The sequence below is a fragment of the Salmo trutta genome, chromosome 3 (assembly GCF_901001165.1).
Source record: "Salmo trutta chromosome 3, fSalTru1.1, whole genome shotgun sequence".
NCBI classification, from domain to species: Eukaryota; Metazoa; Chordata; class Actinopteri; order Salmoniformes; family Salmonidae; genus Salmo; species Salmo trutta.
This window is the reverse complement of record NC_042959.1, coordinates 52244614-52265467: the sequence shown is the minus strand read 5'-3', so window position 1 is coordinate 52265467 and position 20854 is coordinate 52244614. Positions and strand designations below refer to the sequence as shown.

At 41.6% G+C, this 20854-nt stretch overlaps 1 protein-coding gene across 1 annotated transcript in view; it reads left to right on the top strand.

The window, feature by feature from the left end:
- Nucleotides 1-4109: 4109 nt before the first annotated feature.
- LOC115178087 (ubiquitin-conjugating enzyme E2E 2) overlaps nt 4110-20854 on the top strand; it is a 36063-nt gene continuing 19318 nt past the window's right edge. The window contains exons 1-3 of the mRNA XM_029739128.1: nt 4110-4245; nt 6094-6279; nt 8377-8427. Coding sequence (XP_029594988.1) covers nt 6101-6279; nt 8377-8427 — 230 coding nt within the window. The 5' untranslated portion in view covers nt 4110-4245; nt 6094-6100. The remainder of the gene's footprint in view (nt 4246-6093; nt 6280-8376; nt 8428-20854) is intronic.

Below are 20854 nucleotides of genomic sequence, written 5' to 3'. Positions count from 1 at the left end.
CTGGCTCCAGGTCATCTACAAGACCCTGCTAGGTAAAGCCCCCCTTATCTCAGCTCGCTGGTCACCATAGCAGCACCCACCTGTAGCACACGATCCAGCAGGTATATCTCTCTGGTCACCCCAAAGCCAATTGTATGTATTGGATGTAAACTTCTGACCCACTGGAATTGTGATAGAGTGAATTATAAGTGAAATGATCTGTCTGTAAACAATTGTTGGAAAAATGACTTGTGTCATGCACAAAGTAGATGTCCTAACCGACTTGCCAAAACTATAGTTAGTTAACAAGATATTTGTGGAGTGGTTGAAAAACAAGTTTTAATGACTCCAACCTAAGTATGTAAACTTCCCTGACCTTAATCCCACAGAAAATATTGGAAGTTTGTGGGCAGAACTGAAAAAGCGTGTGCGAGCAAGGAGGCCTACAAACCTGACACAGTTACACCAACTCTGCCAGGAGGAATGGGACAAAATTCACCCAACTTATTGTGGGAAGCTTGTGGAAGGCTACACAAAATGTTTGACCCAAGTTAAACTATTTAAAGGCAATGCTACCAAATACTAATTGAGTGTATATAAACTTCTGACCCACTGGTAATGTGATGAAAGAAATTAAAGCTGAAATAAATCATTCTCTCTACTATTATTCTGACATTTCACATTCTTAAAATAAAGTGGTGATCCTAACTGACCTAAGACAGGGAATTTTTGCTTGGATTAAATGTCAGGAATTGTGAAAAACTGAGTTTAAATGTATTTGGCTAAGGTGTATGTAAACTTCCGACTTCAACTGCACATTCACACATCAAATAGGCTACCTCACATGTATAAGACCCATATTAAGGGTTAACTCAGTAGTTGGATGAGCGAAAATGTCCCCTACTTCTCCTGGACTGAATTCATTGTAAATGTATAGTCTGTTGTTGCTATCCCAGTGAGGCAATCCAGGTGTGCATTGGTCTGTCTGTTTCTCTGTTTTTGTTTCACAATGTACATTGTTGAAAATGCTGCTTCACATGAATACGTGCTGACAAAAAAGGATGTCACCTTTTGCACACACTGCTTCAGAAGTGGATACTCTGTGTCTGACACAAGGCTCCAGAAATAGGTAACACCTGATCTTAGTTCACCTTGCAATGTGTCATTTGCCTGCAGCTTCACGATCTCACTTTCTAATCCAGCACGGTCAGGACAGAGGGCTGTGATGACTGGGGTCAGAGATGACACTGGCACATGAAAGGGGTTCTCAATGAAGTTGAAAAACTCCTTGTACTCCATGGTATCCTTGAATCTTGACTCAAACTCCAACTTCAACTCTTCCAACACACGCACAAATGCATCATAGCTAAAATGTTGCAGTATGGCTGGGTAGGATGTGGTGACTGCTCTGAGTTTTGGGAAATGAACAAACTGTCTGTCAGTTATGAACAGTGTGGTGATTTTATTTTGAAATGCTGTGACCACACGCAGCATTTTGCCCAGAGTTTTAGCTTTCCCTTGGAGCGGGAGATTCACCATGTTCAGGTGGCAAGTGATGTCAGTTAAAAAAGCCAGCTTTAATATCCATTGTGGATCATCCAGCTCTGGCTCCTCTCTCCCCTTGCTTGCAACAAATTCATGGATTTGAGGGATGAGAGAAATCTTTCCAAACTCTGCCACAAGACAGCCATCTCACCTCATTGTGAAATATCAAGTCGCAGTATTCTGTCTGGTATTCCTCCAGCAACTCGCAGAATTGACGGTGATTCAGTGCCTTCGCAATAATAATGTTCACCATGCGCATGACTTGCTGCATCACATTCTGTAAGTCACAGTCTTTGAGTTTAGTCACAAGTGCTTCCTGATGAATGACACAATGAAATGTAACAAATTCGGGAATATCCTCTCTCTTTCCCATCCGGCATATGAGTCCCTTCTCCTTCCCTCGCATGTTTGGGGTGCCGTCAGTGCACACAGATGCCAGATTCGACGAGTCAATATAGTTATCAGCAAAAAATGTAACAAGGACTTTCAGAAAATCCTCTCCTCGTGTTTGTCCCTGAAGGGGCAGTAAACATAAAAGTTCCTCTCTGAATTACTCGTTTTGAGGGAAGCGGACCCAAACACAAAATTGGGCAATGCCACTTACATCAGTGCTTTTGTCAAGCGCAATACTTAAACACGGCGCCACGTATATGTCAGTAATCAGTTGCTTACCGATGTCCTCGCCAATGTCTTCTATGCGTTAATTTGCTTTAAAATAGCTTCCTTGTTTGTGAAATCAGCATACAATATTTCGGCCAAAAAACATTATTTGACAATCTCCGCATCTGTGAAGGCCTTCTTATTTCTCGCGAGTATCCAAGCAATCTCATATGTTGCCTCTCGTTTTCTCTGCAACAGTGCTAGATCTGTCCATCATTTGTTGTTGTCCTTTGTGTTGCGCTATTTTGTTGTTCCTGAAGTTGCTATGTGGCAGATATGTTTAGTCAAAGTGGGCATGGTGTGACTGGAAATGGCGCTCTAAATTTTCTCGTTTAAAACAATTGACTTCCTTCTGGCAAATAAGACAAAGTGAGCCAGTCCCATCATGCAGTACAAAAAAAATACTTGTCTGTCCATCTCTTCAAACTTTCTGTGTTCTTCTTGAATCGACCGTATCCTTCTCTTAGCCACCGGAGGTACGTTAGCTCGCTGTAGCTGAGCAGTTGCATTCTATTTTGGTAAATGTTCTATTTCAGCCTTTCTGTTCAACAGCTGCGCTATACTGCCGTCTATCTGCTGTCCAGGGAACAATATATATATTCAATGAAGTGATTCAGGCCTGCACTAGACACATTGAATTTAAATTGTGTTAGTGAACCAGCTACAATCATGCAGTACAGTGTACAGTCAGCAGCAAGCAGTTTAGCAGTTACCCCAGCGGCAATACATTTATAAAAACAAAAGCTTACCTTGACTTGGAAGAGTTCTAATGTTGGATAGCCATAGCTAACATAGGATCCCTTTCTGTTTGAGCCGGGTGTTTGAATAGGCTAAACTAACTAGCTGCATTCTACACTAGCTAAGTAAGTGAAAGTGATACACTACAAAATATAGTTAGCTCACTCTCTCTCTCTCTCTCTCTCTCTCGCTCACTCTCTCTCTTACTTCTCCTTAATTTTGGAAGAAATGAATTTGTTCAAAACTGTTCAACTATTGTAATTTCTCTCTTTGAGTCAACTACTCAGCACATTTTTTTTTGCACTGCAGTGCTAGCTAGCTGTAGCTTATGCTTTCAGTACTAGATTCACTCTCTGATCCTTTGATTAAGTGGACAACATGTCAGTTCATGCTGTAAAAGCTCTGATAGGTTTGAGGACATACTCCGGAAGTTGTCATAATTACTATGTAAATCTATGGAAGGGGGTGAGAACCAGGAGCCTCCTAGGTTTTGTATTGAAGTCAATGTACCCAGAGGAGGACGGAAACTTGCTGTCCTCCGCCTACACCATGGTGCTACCCTACAGAGTGCTGCTTAAGATACTGTTGACCTTCATTGCAAAACAGTGTGTTTTAATAAATGATTTGGTGATGTGAATATATTTAGTATAGTTTTACTATTTATTCATTTTGAAATTCAATGAGGAGGATGGTCCTGCTCTTCCTCCTTTGAGGAGCCCCACTGATATACACGTACACTATTCATCCCCATTACACTAAAGTTATGTTGCCCATGGACAACTATGCGTCGACCAAGTCTGGGTTTCCCAAAAGCATCATAACACTAAGATCATATTTCGTCCATTTAGTTTCAATAGAATTGAGATGATCTTAGTGCTAAGATGCTTTTGGGAAACCCAGCCCAGGGTGTTATGCCATGCATGCCTTGTTGAGTTTCCTGATGTACACTCACGTTGCCATAGCCTACCTTGCTCATTCGACCTGCAGGGTCCATCATTTTCAGATAGCCGACATGCAACATTGAGTAGTTTGACTAGTTCAATTCTATCTTTGCTGTTTTGAATATTACAACTGTTTCGTGATAAAGCATACAGATCTGTTTCATCTAGGGCGACTGGCATCATCATACGTGTACGAGCGGCGCGCGCAACATGAGAGCGCGCGTGGAGGCGGTCCGGCTTCTTCAGTTTTCTGTCATCGCTTTTCGGTTGCTACCTTCAGTTAAATAGCAAGGACACGAGTGCGAGCAGACGGCCGTGTGTGTGGATATACTTTTCACGTGGGATTTTAAATCTAAATACAGCATCGACGGTCAGCTGCCAGGTAATATTTTTGCACGCATGTTACTGTCCATGATATGTGTACAGAAACTAAGTAAATGTCCCGTGAAAGTGGCATTTTCCGATGAGGGGGTGTGGGACGTGCCTCCCTTTGTGCTTGAGCAGCTCAAAGCTTATTGTGGACACTTGAGAAACGTTGGATTCACACATTTCCAAGCCGCTCATTTGGCCCTCGCGTCGACTGGCCTTGACGAGCCCTTGATGCCTTGTCGAAGAATCTCTCAAACGTGATGTTCTCTGCATATTTTGCGGAGTTTTAAACGCTCAGGCCTCTTCATTTAAATTCCCCATAGCAGGACATGGCACAGCGGGTGCTACTTTTTTCCCTGCAGTGTTATTGATGTTTGTTATGTATTGTTTTTTTGACAGCCCTATTTGTGTCGCGGGCACATGCTATTTGTTTATTTTTTTTTCAGTCGACGGAGGTAGGTTTTCAAATTGTGTTGACCAATTGCTCAGCTGGGTCCGAAACAACGACAGAAGAAAGTGATACATTGTTGTGTCCTATTTATTGAGGCCCATAGTCAACATGCGCGTCATCTTTGATAGATGTAACTGTATCAATTTTCAGAATTGGCATAATTTCCCCAACGTTGCCAGCTCACACAGGTTTTGCAAGTTGATACATGTCTGGCGAGTGGATACACAAATAGCGTTGATGTCCTTATCATAACACCCCCGGGAAAGATAGCGGTTAAGCACTACTAACCGTTTGCATCTTTCACCGTAACATTAGTCCTATTCCCCAGGCTTTTATTCGAAACAATATTAACTGACATCACTGATCGTGATAGATAAAAATTACCTCACATTATTGTCATCAAAGCCTAAGGCGATATCTCTGTCATCTGATGCCATTTGTAGAGGCACAAGCCTACTGTTCTAGTGTCTCTTCAGCCTACTGAACTCAACTCCCTGATTAGTTGAGTTTAATCGGCCAGTGTCTCTTTCGATCTATGTTCAATCAATCGATGTGGTGATAATGAATTAATTGTTTTACATAAGACTATATTGTCAGTAGGCCTGAGCCACTTGACTCTTCAAGTCAAGACATCTCGAAAGCATTGGTCTTTCATACTCCAAAAATGTGTAGGTGGTTTAATAACACAGTAATATTGGATCTTCATGAATGAGTTTGAGATCTTAGTAGTTTGTCAAAAATATTGATGAACCAGCAGATTTACATAATTACCCTGTTGGGAAAATAATGTCCTCCTGCTAGGACAATCAAGTATTCTGTTCTACTCAACCACACAATGGAGGCAGGTAGCTGCTGTTGTGTGGTTAGAGAGATGAGCCAGCAACTGGAGGGTTGTCAGTTTGTATCTGGGGTCCGGCAGGAAGTGAGCTGGCAACCTGAGTGTTGCTGGTATCAAATCAAATCCTAGATGCCATTGCCTGCTGTTGTGCCCTTGAGCAAGGCACTTAACCCCCCACAACAACAGCTCCCCGGGCGCCCAGTGTGGCAGCCCCCCGCACCTCTCCCCCCAAAAATCTGTATGTGTGTCTTCTCGGAGGGGTTGGGTTAAAAGCGGAAGTCAAATTTCGGTTGGACCTTGTGTGCAATTGACCTATACAGTCAATTGACCAAAGTGCCTTGCTCAAGGGCACAATGGTAGGCAATGGCATCTTAATCTTAACCTGCAAAACAGCACAATGACTAGTAAAATGATAGACTGTGCTACCTTGGAACCCCGGCAGCCCCCCCCCCCCCAAAGTAATTTTTTTTGAAAAGGCCTGGGAACACTAACATACCATTACACCACTCATTTATTTTGTATAGAAAACATAATGAAAGGTAAAGCTGTGCTGTTTGGTGTCTGTTTCCCAGGGCCAGGATGTCCAGCGAGGTGCAGAGACCGGACGATAGCCCCAGCACCAGTGGGGGGAGCTCGGATATCGAACAACGAGAATCATCAGTTCCCCCAGAACAGGAGCGGGAACAAGCACAGCCCAAAAAGAAGGAGACTAAGATCTCCAGTAAAACAGCTGCCAAACTCTCAACCAGTGCCAAGAGGTAAACCTTGAATCTGGCTCAGTTTAGTGGTATTTAAGTGGGGCAGGTTTGAGCACCTTCCTATCCTCAGGGTGGTGAGTTACACTGAGTGTACAAAACATTAGGAACACCTTCCTACTATTGAGTTGCACCCTCTTTTGCCCCCAGAACAGCCTCAATTCGGCAGGGCATGGACTGTACAAGGTGTCGAAAGCATTCCACAGGGATGCTGGCACATGTTGACACCAGTGCTTTCCACAGTTGTGTCAAGTTGGCTGGATGTACTTTGGGTGGTGGACCATTCTTGATACACACAGGAAACTGTTGAGTGTGAAAAACCCAGCAACGTTGCATTTCTTGATACACTCAAACCGGTGTGCCTGGCACCTACTACCATACCCTGTTCGAAGGCACTTAAAATCTTTTGTCTTGCCCATTCACTGTCTGAATGGTACACAATCCATGTCTCAATTGTCTCAAGGCTTAAAAATCTTTCTTTAACCGGTCTCCTCCCCTTCATCTATGCCGATTTGAAGCGGATTTAACAAGTGACATCAATAAGGGATCATAGCTTTCACCTGGATTTACCTGGTCAGTTTGTCATGGACAGAGCAGGTGTTCCTAATGATTTGTAGGCTCATTGTATATAACGCTAACTGGTCCTATGGACATCAGTATTCTAGTCACACTCATGCAATTAATATATCCATTAGATTTAATCCATACAACATATGTAATGAAAGGTCACCTTGTTGCATCTATCGCATCATGACACTGTAATGCCCGTCATTCATCTGACAGGCAGAATACTATGATGACTATGCCCCTGAGTCTTTCCTGGCCGTGTGATGATAAGAGCTGACCAGGAAACACTCTGGACTTGGCCTGCTTATCCTTGGTTATAGGATATTCATAGCGCTTTCCTTAGCTAGGTCAGGTGGCCTGAGCCGTAACGATGATGACCATACTTTCATAACACATTTCTGTGTGGTTAGTGTTGTCACGAACAGCATTCCCACTGCCGCCAGCCTAGCCTTGCCAGTGGAAACACAGATTGATGCGAGGTGATGATAGAATAATGCAACCAGCTGAGCCAGGGATTGGCTGAGGCTACAGCGCTTTTTATAACTACCCCTGATATTTGGAACATCTTCCTGATGTGTAGCACACTTATAAGAGAGTCCACTGTGCTCAAACCCAGGGTTTTAAGTATTACGACCGCAACACTGGACACCACAGGTCTCTGTTGATTAAAGGGGGTGCAGTTATGTCAGTGATGGTGTAATGTGTTTCCATGGCGTTTTCCCCCCATGCCTGGTTCAACACAGATGGATGTGACATAACATTATGACTGATGGGTTAAATTGCACTGTTGTGTGTGTGAATCATTACATGTCATCGTGATTTGTCAGCCTTTTTATACGAAGATGTTTATATGATGTTATTAACCCCAGAGGTTGCCTCATCACATTTGTAATGTGCCTTACGCTGCTTCCTCATGGAAAAGTCAGTTTAACAACAGTATGGCACTGTGTGACACCATTAGAGTTGGGTGATATTTGGGGAGACCTCTTCTATGATATGCTAATCTAAATATCGTGATATCTGATATAATAGTTTTGCGCCGTTAATTACTAAATCATTCCAGACTGTATAATGTTTGTGCTTATTTACAATATAGTGGCATTCTCATTAAATAATCTTAGCATTTCTTTGGGGGGGGCTTCATTTATTTAGACATTTTAAACACATTGATAAAACTGCACAGTTTTCTAGTCTTGCACATCACGATATCGTCTTGCACGTCACAATATATCGTCAGTGTCAAATATCACGATATTCGATTGAATCATATATCGGCCCAACCCTAGACATAATAAGCCTACAATGGACTGCCTTGGCATTTGGTAAATGTAGATTTTTATACGTTAACTCATATGACTGCAATTTGTGGTCTGGTCTACTTGTATCATCATGTTCTATGGATTTATTAACAACATGATATTTGTGCATTTCATTATCACATTGGGGTCAAATGCACTCTGGGAGCTTTTTCAGTTATGTGATTAGAGATATTCATTGCCACAAAGATTAAAACAGAGTATCATTGTTTTTCAGGATTCAGAAAGAACTTGCAGAAATTACACTCGACCCACCTCCAAACTGCAGGTAAGGAAAGATTGCTCTCTACCAGCGTTTATGTTTATTAACCTTGCTAATGTTATGGCCTTGGGATTTCAGGATATACTGTATTTCTGTTAAGGATTCTTGGTTCTAAGAATGAAGTATGAACTTCAGTTTTTCTGGTTTTACATAGGCGGTCAGGTATTACAGTGGTACTTCCTTGTTATGATAAAGATGTTTATCATACACATAAGAGTGATTTACGCTAGCACTTTTCACAACATTTCTATAGTTTGTTCTTTTACCTAACACAAGATGTAGGCCTACTTATCTAACCGTATAGGAAACGTACCATTTTAGATCATATGATTTCAGTTTAAAGCCCATCTAAAAAGGGAAAAGAGAACGTGATTTTAAAAAGCTTTGATTGTCACAAACGGACAATGGTTATTGTGTTCTGCTGCTTGTCCTTTAAGGTAGAGATATGGTGGCCAGCTAGCGAGTGGCAGACCGACCACGTGCATCAGCCGCTGAATGACAAAAGGCATCCCTGGGGGATGTTGTGCAGAGGCCTTATTAACTTAAAGAACACAAAGTGACATTGTCATTGATTCTCCTCCCCTGTTTATAACAGCACGGTAATTACCTCAGTCTCAGCATTCAAATGCAAATTACCAGAGAAAATGGAGGCCAGGCACAAGGCAACTGCTGTTTTTTGGCCATTTTAGATTGGTTGTGTTCATTTTATATGCACCTGTTAAAACAACAAAGAGAAATGGCCCTGACTGACTCATCCAGCACTAAACAGACAGTTGTGTGTGTGTGGCGCTGTGAAGTAATCACTTTAACTGAGTTTCATGTAACACCCTTGCTGGAATGGTGAATATATATATAGGTAACCTTTTCATTCTAATTCAAAATGTAGTTACTGAAGGGTAAATGAGATATTGAGTATGGGCTCTTTACTCAAGGACTTCAAATAATCTGTTAAAATGGACTCTGAAAAATGAGGTTGTCACGTTGGAAATGATTTTGCTTTAGGCTACACAGGCAGAGTGATTAAAGGCGGCATAATTTTAAAGTAAAATAATCACTAACAGAAATGTACGCAGCCATAGAAATAACTAGTTGCCTGGAAAACAATTAGGCGTTTTAAAGATTATCCTCTCTGTGTATCCCAGGGCTGCATATTCATGCTAATCCCATAACAACTAGGGCCGGGACGATACCAGTATAGCAATATGTTTTTCTGTACACAAAAATGAAAAAACGAAGCAGACCAGACTCTTTGGTCCTTTTTAAAAATCTGCTGTATGTAAAATATTATGTGCTATAGCTTGAAAGTAAGTACAGTGAGGGAAAAAAGTATTTGATCCCCTGCTGATTTTGTACGTTTGCCCACTGACAGACAAATCATCAGTCTATAATTTTAATGGTAGGTTTATTTGAACAGTGAGAGACAGAATAACAACAAAAAATCCAGAAAAACGCATGTCAAAAATGTTATAAATTGATTTGCATTTTAATGAGGGAAATAAGTATTTGACCCCCTCTCAATCAGAAAGATTTCTGGCACTCTTAAAGGGAGTGCTCCTAATCTCAGCTTGCTACCTGTATAAAAGACACCTGTCCACAGAAGCAATCAATCAATCAGATTCCAAACTCTCCACCATGGCCAAGACCAAAGAGCTCTCAAAGGATGTCAGGGACAAGATTGTAGACCTACACAAGGCTGGAATGGGTTACAAGACCATCACCAAGCAGCTTGGTGAGAAGGTGACAACAGTTGGTGCGATTTATTTGCAAATGGAAGACACACAAAAGAACTGTCAAAATCCCTCGGCCTGGGGCTCCATGCAAGATCTCACCTCGTGGAGTTGCAATGATCATGAGAACGGTGAGGAATCAGCCCAGAACTACACAGGAGGATCTTGTCAATGATCTCAAGGCAGCTGGGACCATAGTCACCAAGAAAACAATTGTTAACACACTACACCGTGAAGGACTGAAATCCTGCAGTGCCCGCAAGGTCCCCCTGCTCAAGAAAGCACATATACATGCCCGTCTGAAGTTTGACAATGAACATCTGAATGATTCAGAGGACAACTGGGTGAAAGTGTTGTGGTCAGATGAGACCAAAATGGAGCTCTTTGGCATCAACTCAACTCGCCGTGTTTGGAGGAGGTGGAATGCTGCCTATGACTCAAAGAATACCATCCCCACCGTTAAACATGGAGGTGGAAACATTATGCTTTGGGGGTGTTTATCTGCTAAGGGGACAGGACAACTTCATCGCATCAAAGGGACGATGGACGGGGCCATGTACCGTCAAATCTTGGGTGAGAACCTCCTTCCCTCAGCCAGGGCATTGAAAATGGGTCGTGGATGGGTATTCCAGCATGACAATGACCCAAAACACACGGCCAAGGCAACAAAGGAGTGGCTAAAGAAGAAGCGCATTAAGGTCCTGGAGTGGCCTAGCCAGTCTCCAGACCTTAATCCCATAGAAAATCTGTGGAGGGAGCTGAAGGTTTGAGTTTCCAAACGTCAGCCTCGAAACCTTAATAACTTGGAGAAGATCTGCAAAGAGGAGTGGGACAAAATCCCTCCTGAGATGTGTGCAACCTGGTGGCCAACTACAAGAAACGTCTGACCTCTGTGATTGCCAACAAGGGTTTTGCCACCAAGTACTAAGTCATGTTTTGCAGAGGGGTCAAATACTTATTTCCCTCATTAAAATGCAAATCATTTTATAACATTTTTGACATGTGTTTTTCTGGATTTTTTTGTTGTTATTTTGTCTCTCACTGTTCAAATAAACCTACCATTAAAATTATAGACTGATCATTTCTTTGTCAGTGGGCAAACGTACAAAATCAGCAGGGAATCAAATACTTTTTTCCCTCACTGTACGTGACTAAATGACAACATGTTTGTTTTCAACATCAGGACTGTTTTCCTAAACAAGTTAAATCCCATTTGTGTTTTGTTTCCTTGCCACGATACTAATGAGTATCGCGATACTGGTATCGTCCTGGCCACAATAACAACTGAAATAATATGGTTTTTTTAACACATCCCAATTAAATGTTCTTCCACTGTTATAATGGTCTGATTAGGGTTATAGAATATGTATAACAGACGCCTTCAATAATCCTTAAGAGTCTATTGATGCAACCGTGCGTCAATATAAGTAACAAAATACAAAAATCGGTCACTTTAAGCTAGATATGTTTTTTTTTTACATGGGCTGCGTCTCAATCCGCATCTGCCTATGTCGGTCTTCCGCATCTGCCGAGCTATAGCGTTGTTTGTCAGACCATGAGGCATCCCGAAAATCGGTCTTCTCACGAAAGCGGTTTTGTTTTACGAAGGTTTGGTTCTATCATGGGACTTGTCTGACGGTAGCCCATACAAATGAATGGAGGTAGTTTTGTGCCAACAAAAATAAGGGGTTAAATATGTGTCCAGAACTAAAATATTTCCTGAGCTTTCTTATATCTCCTAGATATAGGACAGACGCTTGAACCTTATTCCGTATGATTTATTTTTTTACTGTCTTTTTTGCCATTTATGAATGTGTTATACAGTGCATTTCTATGGATTATGGTAGTTAAGGCCAAATTCAATATATTATCAAATATTTTTTTGTTGTTGATATTTTTGATGCCTAAAGGGTTCCTAAAATTCTAAATCCAATAGCTAAATGATCCATGGTATGACCATCTTAAAACAATTCCATATATAAGCTTAGTAGATCACACCCTTTTAAGTGAATGTTGATAAGGGCAAAAAAATTATTTGTGTTGCATGGAAAAAGAGGCTTGACAAAGTCAATGTCATCATTTATGCCTTACACACCGCTCACTACTGACTCAAAGGTTATTCATTTTATTTCACACTGCAAGTGGTGTCACTGTCTGTTGGCCCCTTCAGGAGACAGTGTGTGTTGTGTTGAAAATATCACCTCGCTCGGCACATTACACACAGAGCCGGGCCGGCTGATTTATTTCCTCTCGTCGCTCACCCCACTGAGAGGCCTGTAGTCAGACATTCCCTTTGTTTAAGCAGGGGAGAGTCTCCCAGCCTTATCATCCTGTAATAAAACATCTCTGGAGATGGCCTGAAAATTTAATCACGAGGTGATCGTGGAAGGTTGAAAGTAATGGTTGATGTGTCGTTGGCTTCTGTCTAATCACTTTCTAGTACTCTGCTTTATAACAGTCCTAAGCGTCCGTGATATGACATTGTCTTTCATCAGCACTGTTACTAAATATTTGTTAGAAATTGCATTTGTTCCAAGCGGTTTGGAGCCTGTTGGTGTTTATTCAGCATGTGAACACGAGGGCAGTAAGATGTCATTCCCTGCTTCAGTTTACTAACATTATTGTGATAGCTCTCTCACCTTGTGTCACTCATCAAACACGTTTTTATATTTAAAAAAAAATAAAAATGTCACCTTTATTTAACCAGGTAGGCTAGTTGAGAACAAGTTCTCATTTACAACTGTGACCTGGCCAAGATAAAGCAAAGCAGTGTGACACAGACAACAACACAGAGTTACACATGGAATAACATGAAATAAACAATGAACAAGCCAATAACACAATAAACAAGTCAATGACACAGTATAAAAAAAGAAAGTCTATATACAGTGTGTGCAAAAGGCATGAGGAGGTAGGCAATAAGTAGGCCATAGTAGCGAAGAATTACAATTTAGCAGATTAACACTGGAGTGATAAATGAGCAGATGATGATGATGATGATGTGCAAAAGAGCAGAAAAGTAAATAAAACAGTATGGGGATGAGGTAGGTAGATTGGGTGGGCTATTTACAGATGGACTATGTACAGCTGCAGCGATCGGTTAGCTGCTCAGATAGCTGTTTTTAAAGTTGGCGAGGGAAATGTAAGTCTCCAGTTTCAGCGATTTTATTTTATTGTATTTTATTTTTTTATATATATATATATATATATTTTGCACACATTGATAAAACTGCACAGTTTTTTGCAATTCGTTTCAGTCACTGGCAGCAGAGAACTGGAAGGAAAGGCGGCCAAATGAGGTGTTGGCTTTGGGAATGATCAGTGAGATATACCTGCTGGAACGTGTGCTACGGGTGGGTGTTGTTATCGTGACCAGTGAACTGAGATAAGGCGGAGCTTTACCTAGCATAGACTTATAGATGACCTGGAGCCAGTGGGTCTGGCGACGAATATGTAGCGAGGGCCAGCCGACCAGCCGACTAGAGCATACAGGTCACAGTGGTGGGTGGTATAAGGTGATTTGGTAACAAAATGGATGGCACTGTGATAGACTGCATCCAGTTTGCTGAGTAGAGTATTGGAAGCTATTTTGTAGATGACATCGCCGAAGTTGAGGATTGGTAGGATAGTCAGTTTTACGAGGGTAAGTTTGGCGGCGTGCGTGAAGGAGGCTTTGTTGCGAAATAGAAAGCCGATTCTAGATTTGATTTTGGATTGGATTGGAGATGTTTAATATGAGTCTGGAAGGAGAGTTTACAATCTAGCCAGACACCTAGGTATTTATAGTTGTCCACATATTCTAGGTCAGAACCGTCCAGGGTGGTGATTTGAAACCAAATAGGCTTTGGGCATTGTGATTTTGCTAACTGTCAGATATTTCAAGTATTGCTGCACAAGCAGCAATGTTTATGTCATGAAACAATGAAAAGGGTCTGGAACATAATAGCATTTATTCTGACTGAATGTTGCCATTGTCGTATAGCCTACTGTAGCACTGGACACGTCTCTCTTGAGGCCAGATGCACTCTAATTTGGATGATTTACACTGTCAGTCTTCAGCACAAATAGATTCTGCTGGCCTCTGAATCCAAATGGCATGATGTAATGCCCTTAAAGATGCCCAAACCAAACCGTGTCACTTTTTGATGATGCCAGGCCCAATAGGAAGTGTCCGCACTCAGCAGGATTTATAACATGACATTGTGTGTTGTTGACTGGTTGCTTGTTGCTATACTTGTTGTCGACATGCATTCTCTGAGCCATGAGGCAAATAAACAATAATACCCACACTGATCTCCATCCCCCTTTTTAAATGATGGTATCATCTCCACTACTGTGACTGAGTGACTGCTGCTTATTAGTGTTGCGTTGTGGCCCTCTGGGGTTCTGTGGGAGTGACAAACTCTGAGCCATTTTTCACAGGCTTTACCAGGGGACTTAACGTCTACGAGGTCACAGCGGGGAAGTTATCAATATTCATGAGGGGGAGGGGATGTGCGCCACAGTCGCCTCTGTGAAATATACTTGATCATTGTCATTTGCGGCTGAACTTTCAAGAATTTCAGCGCATATATCCAAGATTCTTGAAAAAGACTCTGGAACAGAACATTTATTTGAAAACCAGTGTGTGTAGATCGTTGATGGTTTATGACATTTGTTCTCATGCATTCAAAGTTGTACAAATCACAGAGATGACGAACCTAATAAATCTTCTATTGTCTAAATAATATATCAAACTGTTCATGACCTTTTTGATAATGGTTGTTTCCCAGTGGTGCAAAATACTGTATGTTTACAGATTAAGGTTTAATAACGGGAACCATGTTACCAGGATTTCCCGTCCAAACCCACTCCCATTTCCCGGGATAAATAACTGCGAGAAACTGGTAAATTATAATTAATTATTTATATGAACAGCATGATGTGAAATGGAACTGTTAAATTATACAGAGTGGCTATGGATACGGAGTTTCTGTATCCCAATTTGCCTAGGCTAAAAATATAGATATTTCTGCGCATGTGCAAGATTGTTTATTTATTATTTTACGTAGCCGAGTGCCCACTCCGATTCCTACGTATTTGCTGTGCTCCGCTGCCACTCCCCCTCCTTGATGGCCTTTGTCTGGTCACTGGTGTAGTCTACAAACTTAATGTTGTACACAACTGTTTGAGCTATTGCCTTCCATGCCTCAGTAAGCAAAAGCCCGATTTCATGTTATTTTTTTCAGGAGTAGAGTAGGCTTCATGCAGCTATTTGTGTTTTACACAAAATACATTATTGACATGTTTGTACAAACTTTGTCAGTATTGCAAACATAAGCGCGACACCAACAGGCAGGCCAGCCAGTTGTTATCTGCTGAGTTGCATGCAGCTAGTTCGTCTCGCCACGATATCAGCATAAACAAACTCGCCCATTGTCAGATTATTTTCACAGGTCCGGATACATGCTCGGCTGCCCAGAGGTGGAACGCAGCAAGACACCGACACGCAGTCTAATTAGCAATTTCATGTTATTTTTTCATCATCATTGTGAATATTGGCTAAGCTGCAGTGTTTCCTCTGCAAAAATGTGAAGTGGGGGGGAAATGTTGCGAGGGGATGTCCATATTATCAGGTATGCTATTAGCAAAAAGCATTATCACACTAAGTCACTCCCCAAACATTATTTTTAGGTAGGGTGTCGTTTTACCCCAAGTTACCCGACAATTTACCCGAGTTACATTTAGCATTCATGTGCTGAACTTTTTAAATGGTGCAGTTCGCGCATATTTATTTTTTGCAGTGGGCTCAGCGCCACAGCTTAATGACAATGCTAAGCTCACCAGGAGGCAGACAGGAACTACAATATGGCAGCAGTTAAAGATTAGCCATCATCACACACAACGCTGATTGTTTTTTTCTTAAGTGTAGGGACTGCTTCCTGCTTGTGCAACTGCAATATCCGTTCCGACAGACAGAGAAGGTTATAGCCTTCATCATATATGTTTTCGAATGTTTGTTCAAATCGCTGCAGGGTTTTTATTTGAACAGTTCAGAAATATGAATGAGGTGGAGACGGGCTACATCATCATGGCTAAGAAGAGGGTGAGTAAAGAGCAAAACATGAAGGGAGGGGTAGTGTGAGCAGCTACGTTAGAAAAACGAATGTTTGCGTAAAGTAACACATGCGCAAAACATGATCAGGCTCCTAAGCTTTGAGAAAGAGGGTTTGCTGAAGCGGGGCATGGGCGAAAACTCCGTATCTGTAGCCACGGCCTAAAAGCAAATGTATGCTTGATCCAGAGAATCTTGTTTCTCATGGTCTGAGAGGGTTTTTAGGTGCCTTTTGGCAAACTCCAAGCGGGCTGTTATCTGCCTTTTACTGAGTGGCATCTGTCTGGCCACTCTACCATATAGGCTTGATTGGTGGAGTGCTGCAGAGATGGTTGTCCTTCTGGAAGGTTCTATCTCCACAGAGGAACTCTGGAGCTCTGTCAGAGTGACAATCGGGTTCTTGGTCACCTCCCTGGCCCTTCTCCCCCGATTCCTCAGTTTGGCCGGGAGGTCAGCTCTAGGAAGAGTCTTGGTGGTTCCAAACGTCTTCCATTTAAGAATGGTGGAGGCCACTTCTTGGAGACCTTCAATGCTGCAGACATTTTTTGTTACCCTTCCCCAGATTTGTGCCTCGACACAATCCTGTCTCGGACCTCTACGGACAATTCCTTTGACCTCATGGCTTGATTTTTGCTCTGACATGCACTGTCGACTGTGGGACCTTATATAGACAGGTGTGCGTCTTTCCAAATCATGCCCAATCAATTAAATTTACCACAGGTGGACTCCAATCAAGTTGTAGAAACATCTCAAGGATGATCAATGGAAACAGGATGCACCTGAGCTCAATTTCAAGTCTCATAGCAAAGGGTCTGAATACTAATGTAAATAAGGTATTTCTGTTTTTCATTTGTAATACATTTACAAACATTTCTAAAAACCTGTTTTTGCTTCGTCATTATGGGGTATTGTGTGCAAATTGAGGGGGGAAAAATATTTTATCTGTTTTAGTATAAGGTGGTAACATAAGAATGTGAAAAGAGTGAAGGGGTCTGAATAGTTTCCGAATGCACTGTATAGACTACATGGTGAGATTATGATGGACAAAGGGGCAAGATCATTTTAATTTTTCAAACAGCAGCCAAGCAGTGATCATCATGTCACCAGAATGAGACCCTAGACATCTATTGGAAAGGATCATCAAGCTCATCACCTTCACTTTCACCACCATGTGAAGTTCATCATCATTTATTTAATCAACCATCTGTAGCCTAATAAATTGCATGCTTTCCCGACAAGTCGTAGTGGGAGGACCACACGTCATCGCATTACTCCAAGTTTACGTCGATATGAAGGTTTATATCCATTTTTGAGCAGAAAAGCATTTCCACTGACATTTGCCGCATAATTCATTTTACAGACACAAAAGATCTCACCTTGTCTAGTGTATTTGGTTTTGTCACCAAAAAATGTCATGACATACTTTTTTTTTTACCTGATGTACTAAAAGTGCTGTAGTTTCTAAATGGTTCACCCAATATCAATGACAATCCCCTCAAATTAAAGCTGACAGTCTGCATTTTAACCTCATAGTCATTGCTTAATTTCAAGTGCTGGAGTAATGAGTCAAAGCAAAACAAAAATGTCACTCTTCCAATACTTTGAGATCACTTTATATACAGTGGCTTGGGAAAGTATTCACCCCCTTGGCATTTTTCCTATTTTGTTGCCTTACAAGTCTCTTGGGGTATGTCTCTGTAAACTTGGCACATCTAGCCACTGGGATTTTTGCCCATTCTTCAAGGCAAAACTGCTCCAGCTCCTTCAAGTTGGATGGTTTCCACTGGTGTACAGCAATCCTTAAGTCATACCACAGATTCTCAATTGGATTGAGGTCTGGGCTTTGACTAGGCCATTCCAAGACATTTAAATGTTTCCTCTTAAACCACTCGAGTGTTGCTTTAGCAGTATACTTAGGGTAATTGTCCTGCTGGAAGGTGAACCTCCGTTCCAGTCTCAAATCTCTGGAAGACTGAAACAGGTTTCCCTCAAGATTTCCCTGTATTTAGGGCCATCCGTCATTCCTTCAATTCTGACCAGTTTCCCAGTCCCTACCAATGGAAAAACATCCCTACAACATGCTACCACCACCATGCTTCACTGTGGGGATGGTATTCTCAGGGTGATGAGAGGTGTTGGGTTTGCGCCAGACATAGTGTTTTTCTTGATGGCCAAAAAGCTCAGTTTAAGTCTCATCTGACCAGAGCACCTTTTTCCATATGTTTGGGGAGTCTCCCACATGCATTTTGGCACACACAAAATGTGTTTGCTTATTTTTTTTTTTTAAGCAATAGCTTTTTTCTGGCCACTCTTCCATAAAGCCCAGCTCTGTGGCGTGTACGCCTTAAAGTGGTCCTATGGACAGATACTCCAATCGCCGCTGTGAAGCTTTGCAGATCCTTCAGGGTTATCTTTGGTCTCTTTGTTGCCTCTCTGATTAATGCCCTCCTTGCCTGGTCTGTGAGTTTTGGAGAACAGGAAAACCTGCAAAATCGGCAGTGTATCAAGTACTTGTTCTCCCCACTGAATGGTATGTATGTATGTATGTATGTATGTATGTATGTATGTATGTATGTATGTATGTATGTATGTATGTATGTATGTATGTATGTATATGAGATCATGTGACACTTAGATTGCACACAGGTGAACTTTATTTAACCAATTATGTGACTTCTGAAGGTAATTGGTTGCACCAGGTCTCATTTAGGGGCTTCATAGCAAAGGGGGTGAATATATATCCATGCACCTTTTTTTCTTTTTTTTGTTGAATTTTTTAACTTCTCTTCACCAATTTTGACTATTTTGTGTATGTCCATTACATGAAATCCAAATAAAATCCATTTAAATTACAGGTTGTAAGGCAACAAAATAGGAAAAACGCCAAGGGGGATGAATACTTTTGCAAGGCACTGTATATGATGTCCTAGCCTGCATCTTTTAGGTAATACATTCAATGAAGTATTACCTCTCCAATGGCATCTCTCCTTAGCTCTTGTGGAGCCCCAGGAAAAGCTAGACTAGAATAGCTTGTTGGACATTTGTTTTGTGCAGTTCTAATATACTATTCGAAGAGGGATGCAGGCTTGCTCTTGTTTTCTGAAAGTTAAATACAGCAGCCAAAATAACTTGTGGGGAGTTTGAAAGGAGAAAGAGAACTCTTGATGGGCTTTAGCGGTTAAGTTTGTGAAGAGAAGCGAACGCCATCTGCATCTTAGTCATTATTCAAGCATGTCATTACAATGATGAAGATGAGGGGAGAACCAAGCGTATTTAATTTAACTGTTGAGAGCGAGGAAGGAATAAAGGAACAATTGAGCACGAAAGAGAAGGTAATACGCACGTCTCACAACATTAGGGGAAATATTATGAAAGGTAGGCTAAAGCATCAGCATACTAATTATCAGTGCTTGACTTGGGCTGGAGATGTACGGAGCGCCGTACACGCACCTATCATTTTTGGGGGAATTGCATACCAGCTCCTCTAAAACAAAGTATCCTATCGCTGGCCCAGATTCATACATCGAGGCCAAACAAGCTAATCAGAGTGGAATGATGGCGGGATCTGCATTGAATAGCAATGGAGAATGGGCATTAATTTCTGATTCTGCTTTGTTCAGGTTTATTTGCTGCTAGTCTGTGAATCTCTGGGTGACAGTAGGCTGTTTGAGATTGCGCAGATTGAAAATGCGGCAACATAAATGCACATGCTCTGCTCCAAATTATCAAATGAGGGTTTGTTAGGTCATGAAAATTAGTTTCAGAATGTTTTTGTTAATGTAATTCATCAAGGCACGCTTTTAAATATTATCAATCACTCACTTAAAAATCTACATATCAACCATCATTGGAATGACCCTTCAGTGAGTGTCTGTGTGTATGCCAGTGCGAGTGGGCCGTTGCACAAGGAGAGAGAGTGTGACATTTCAGCAGCAGGTATAAAATGACAGGCAACAGACTGACTAGATAACTTGTAGCAGTTATGTTTTAAGTTGGCTATCTCGCTAGTTAACTAACTAAGCTTTAATGTCATTGTTGCCTTTCCACTGGCAATGTGGATAGCCTAAAATAAATCTGCTGGAATTCCCCTCTATTAAACAGTAGTCATATAATTGCGACAAATAATGTGCATCTATCTCCCCTGAAACATGAATATTTTAGCCTAATATAAACATGTCTAGTTAGATACCTTGCTTTGAAGTATTCTACCTTATCTATTTGATTCATTGAATTAAGGAATCATTTTATAAAGACAAAGGTATTGGTTTGTAATGTTGCAATAGTGGCAACCATCCTCTAGGATAGCTACTGGGTGTGCAGGCTTTTGTTCAAGCCCTGGCCTAACCACATCGACTGCTCAACATGATCTTGATAAGTAGACTTGGGTGGTTCAGGGCTGAATCAAAAGCCAAGCCTGCACCCCCAGGAGCTCTCCTGATGAAAGGTTGACCACGTGTTAACAACTTGACTGACAGTGCAGTTCTACTTTGTGTGGGGGGGGGTTAAACGCCTTGATCAAGGGCACAACGGCAGGATATGGTAGGTCTACATGGGATCAGACACAGCAGCCTTCCAGTCAATAATGCTTACGTTTTCATGTAGGCTATAGTAC